General features: G+C 38.7%; 1 protein-coding gene across 1 annotated transcript; it reads right to left on the reverse strand.

Annotated features, from left to right (window-relative positions):
• Window positions 1–1173: 1173 nt before the first annotated feature.
• On the reverse strand, window positions 1174–1635 carry LOC145099236 (uncharacterized). Its single transcript, XM_079036826.1, has one exon. It carries the CDS (start codon window positions 1633–1635, stop codon window positions 1174–1176), a length of 462 nt encoding a protein of 153 aa, XP_078892952.1.
• Between the last annotated feature and the right edge of the window lie 3679 nt (window positions 1636–5314).

The raw sequence follows: 5314 nt of genomic DNA on the forward strand, positions 1-5314 counted from the left end.
TGAGGGATTAGAACTAAAACCCTAATAAGCCAAGACCATTGGCCCATAGGCCCATTAATGGTGACATCCAATCATATTCCGCCATGCAACATCTTCTATAACATTATTATATGTCATATGACGCATGAGCATCAACAACACACATGATGGAGCACCTTGTGCCTTAGTTGAGCATCATGATGTAGAAGTGGTGCATCATGAACACTAATGGCCTAACATCCATCATGGTGGGACAACATGGTGTTATCCTTGAGCAATACCAACTTTTGATCATCCTTGAATGATCTTGAGCATCATAGAGGAATTCATAGCATACTTGGCTCCTTAGGGATACCATGGCTCATCAAGGAACCAAAATCACCCATCTTGCACTATGTTGGCGCAACATGTGCAAGGATGGAAAACATGCTTCAAGTTTTGTGCAAAAACTTCTAGTTTGGAGAAACGTCACCACCTAGTTGCAAAAAGAATGTGCATGGCGCAACAACGTAATCCATGGCACAAGAGGAAACCCCATGGCGTAACAGGGATACCTTGTGGCTCAAGAGGGAGCAACATGGCACAAGAAGGAATGCCTATGGTGCAACAAAATCCTTCTTGGCCCAATCCTTTATCAGGTGGCGTTAAAAGGTCCACTTGTTGCTCCATATCACTCCTACGTGCTCCAAAGCTCTTCCAGGTGCTCCAAACACCCTTTTATATGATTTGTTCCTTTGGCACTTGATTCGTTCCTTTATCAGACGATCTAATCCCTTGTCATATGATCCATTCTTTTGCCACATGCTCCATGAACCCCAAGTGCTCCATTGAGTTCTAAGTGCTCCAAATGAACTTAAAATGCTTCATCCATGTGCTCCACTTGATTCTAAGTGCTCCATGTTGGACAAGACTTCACACCTCAAAAATCTCCCACTTGAAGTCTTGAACAACTTCATCTACCATTCAAAGTCTTCATCATTCTCTTTCAATCTCTATCCCTCTATACGTCAACCCCGATCCTCAAAATCTTGCAATGGTAGTTGTAGCCATGCGTTGCTTGAACTTTTCAGTGGTAAATATCTTAGTACATTCATCTACTGAGTTCTCTAGACTAAGGACTTTCTTCATTTTAGTACCTCCTTGGTTCAATGTCTCGAACTCTTTGGTGAACCACATCTTAAGCTCATTGGTCTTCTACGTTTTGGAACGAGCAATCAACACATCAACATTTAATACAAGGATGATGTATGAGAAGCTTAACTTCTTCAAGTAAGAACCATGATCTACCTCACGTCTTCTGAACCCATTCATATTTTTGAAGTTATCAAGCTTTAAGTACCACTTCTTAGAAGTTTGCTTCATGTCATACATGTTTTCTTTCTTCTTGAACATCAGCTTTTTCTTACCAGTTGTAAGAGCACTTTCTGGCTGTGCCTTCAAGATGTCACCTTCCAGGTTATCATCAAGGAGATCAGATGTATTCAAATCTAGGTGCTCTAGATGGAGATTTTTAGAGTCCACCACATTTAACATAGAAGTGATTGTATTCATCTTCACAACTAGAAAATTGTACTCTCCCTTTTGTTGTATTCCCTTGACCATCAATATTACTTTGCAAGTTATACCGCCATTTATCTCATCCTTAACTTGAAACATCTTAGTGTTCTTCCATCTATCTCATCCTTAACTGGAGAATTGTCCTCTATTCTTAACCCGTTCTCACACATCAACAAGTCATTAGTTGATGGAGAATGGCTGATTGGAGTACTTTGCTTAGTGGTCCTCTTAATAGTAGGTGGTTTAGACTTTGGAACACCTACAACTCTACCGTTATAATTATTATCACCAGAGCTCCTATGCTTTCCAGTTTTATCTGAGCTCCCACTCTTTCGTGGACATTTTCCTATCCTTTGGCAAGAGATAGGGTTTGCATGATTCTGGGATCCACCCACTAAAGAATCTAAAGTTGGACTAGAAACACCAGAATGAATTGACCCGACTTCCCAAACATTAAGCGGATTGCCTATCTTTGCAAAATAGAATTTTTTTATGTCTGCCAATAGAACGTGCCTTAAAAGCATCTGTTACAATCTTCAAATATGACATCCTCCCATTGGATACTGGCTTCCCCATTCCCTGCTCACTCATATAAACAAATATTTTGTGGCCTAAAGTGGATGTTCCAACTCCTTCGACAGTGCTTGCTTCCTCTTCATAAACCTCCGCCATATATAGTGTACCATGTTTCCGACCCTTAGCAATGATCAAGTTTCCCTTTCCCACTTTCCACTTGAGATCAAAAAATGTAACATGATGACCTTCATTATCAAGTTGTCCAACTGATACCAACATCCTCTTTAGATCTGGGATTAACTTGACATTCTTCAAAGTCAAATCCATACCCAAAGTCATATTAAGAACAACATTTCTGAAACCCAAGATATGCAGACACTAGTTATCTACCAGCATGACCTTCCTTTGGTAATGCCTAAAGTTCTACATCACATCTTCGGAATGACTAGTGTGAAATGGCGCACCAAAATCCAAAACCAATGATCCTATTGAGTTTTAAACTGAACAAATGAGTGTGTCACCTTTAAAATCTTCTGCCATATTCATCTGCTTTTTGCCTTTATCTGCCATGAGAACTGGGCAATGAATTTTGACATGACCACTCTCTTTGTAGTTCTAACAAGTCACACCCCACATTTTCTTCTGTCCACCCCTCTTTCTCGACTTTGATCTTCTACTACCCCTACATCCTCTGTTGGACACCTTCCTCTATATTCAGTAATCAGATTGCTATTGGAAGCTTCTCTAGAACTTTGTTTGCATACATCCTCACCAATGATTAAATCGAGAATGCCATTAAATGTCAGCTTAGCGCCCTCAGCCGAGCTGCTAACTGTTGTCACTGTTCTGGACCAACTATCAGGAAAAGATGATAATAGTAGCAATGCAATGACTTCATCTTCAAATTTAATATAAACCAACATCAACCTTGATAGGATTTAATTAAATTCGTTAACATGATCAGTCACTTATCCACCCTCCTTCACCTTCAGAATTACGAATTATCAAATAAAGTTAACCTTGTTCGTTGTTGAAGGTTTTTCATACATGTTAAATAGTGCCTTGATCAACTCATACGTAGTCTTCACATTGACAATGTTGTATGTTACATTATTTGCCAAGGATAATCTCACCACACCAAGTGCCTTCGGGTCTAACAATAACTAATCCTCTTGCTTCATTTCTTTAAGTTAACTTTTGGACAATGGTTCATGTAAATTATTCTGGAAAAGCTAGTCTTCGATTTGCATTTTCCAGAAACTGAAATCATACCCATTAAATTTGTTAATCTAACTCTCCCATCTCCAGCCATAGATTTGATACCAGTTTGTTGGGTGACAAAAAACCAAGTTAAGCACTTCAGACAAATATCAAAGCAAACTTCATTGAACTTATGAAAATAACACTTCTGAAAATGTAAATCAAGTGAGCACAATATTTAAATGGTTCGGTCAAGGTGACCTACATCTACAGGCAAGAAAGAATGAAAGGACTTCATTAACTTTTAATAATAATTACAATCACACACAAAGGTTACACCTTACTTGAGTTCTCAAAACAAAAGAATCTCTCTTGCTTACTAACTGCTCCAAAGGAATGATCTCAAGCTCACAATAATTACTCTCTTGAAGTTTCTACGCACATACAACGATGGAGATATGAGTCTATTTATACTTGACGGATCAATACTAAAACAATAATGGGGCTTGCCCGTTGGCCCATAGGATGATGAATGGTGATAGCCAATCATACTACGACATGCAACATCTTTTAGAACATTCTTCCATGGCATACGACCCATGAGGATCAACAACACACATGATGGAGCACCTTGTGCCATAGTGGAGCATCATAATATACAATTGGCACATCATGAACACTAATGGCGAACATCCACCATGGTATAACAACATGGAGTAATCTTTGTGTAATACCAACTTGTGTGCGTCCTTGAACAATGTTGAGCATCAGAGAGGACTTCATAGCTTACCTTGCTCATCAGCGATACCAAGGCTCATCAAGGAACCAAAATGACCCATATTGCATTATGATAATGCAACATGTGTAAGGATGGTGCTACAGGCTTCAAGTGTGGTGCAAGAACTTCTAGGTTGGAGTAACATCACCACCTTGGCGCAACAACCACATGCATGGCACAAAAAGGCTATGCTTGGCGTAAAAGCATACTCCATGCCTCAATAGCAAACCCAACGAGCCAAAATAAATACCTCGTGGCACAAGAGGGAGCAGCATGGCGCAAGAAGGAATGCATATGGCGTAACAACGTCCTTCTTGGCCCAACCCTTTATCTGATGGCGCAATAAGGTCCCCTTATTGCTCCACATCACTCCCAAGTGCTCTAATGCTCTTCCAGTTGCTCCAAACCCCCTTTTATTTGATCCGTTCCTTGGGCACATGATCTGTTCCTTTGTCAGACGATCCAATCCCTTCTCAGATGATCCATTATTTTGTCACACACTCCATGAATACCAAGTGGACCATTGAGTTCTAAGTGATACAAATGAACTCAAAATGCTTCATCCAAGTGTTCCACTTTATTCTAAGTGCTCCAAATTGAACAAGATGTAACACCTCTAAACCTGAATGGCAGAAACGTTCGGGGGCAGAGGACGTCATGTCAAGTATCATAACAAATGAATAGTAAAGAAAGTACACACCACCATAATATAAATATATTTGAAAATTTTACATGATTGTATGTGTTACATGTTTGCAAAAGAAATCAAATACAATATGGTGATCCAAAATATGTTACTAACGCTAGCACGTTAGTCTTCAAAGTATTTGCTACCTGGTTTAGCGGTTTCCTGAGAATACAAGTTATTTCAAAGAAAAAGTGTCAACAATAAAGTTGGTGAGTTCATAAGTAGTGTTTTGAGAAAATGAATGCCATTCGAAAGTTCATGTATGTTTTCCAGAAAATCCCATATTTTCTATTAAATGTATGAGATGAGTATGAAAGATCGTTGTATAAATTGTATGTATTTGAAACAGGAAAATCCCTTATTTTCCTAAAAGTGAAATGTAGTATCAAATGACCAAGACCGTAAGTTGTAAGCAACTATGACATGCTTAAAGAATGGTGTATAGTCTTATTATAAAACAAAACTATAAGAATATCGTATTTGTAAATGAAAAGGGACCGTAATAGTCACTTTCCTCGTGAAAACATAATACCATAATAATTGTCTATCGAGTGAGTTTTTATAATCGTATATCATAATTTTCCTGTAGTGACGTT

Source organism: Lactuca serriola, chromosome 4 (genome assembly GCF_051521515.1).
Source record: "Lactuca serriola cultivar US96UC23 chromosome 4, Lser_US96UC23_V15, whole genome shotgun sequence".
Taxonomy (NCBI): Eukaryota; Viridiplantae; Streptophyta; class Magnoliopsida; order Asterales; family Asteraceae; genus Lactuca; species Lactuca serriola.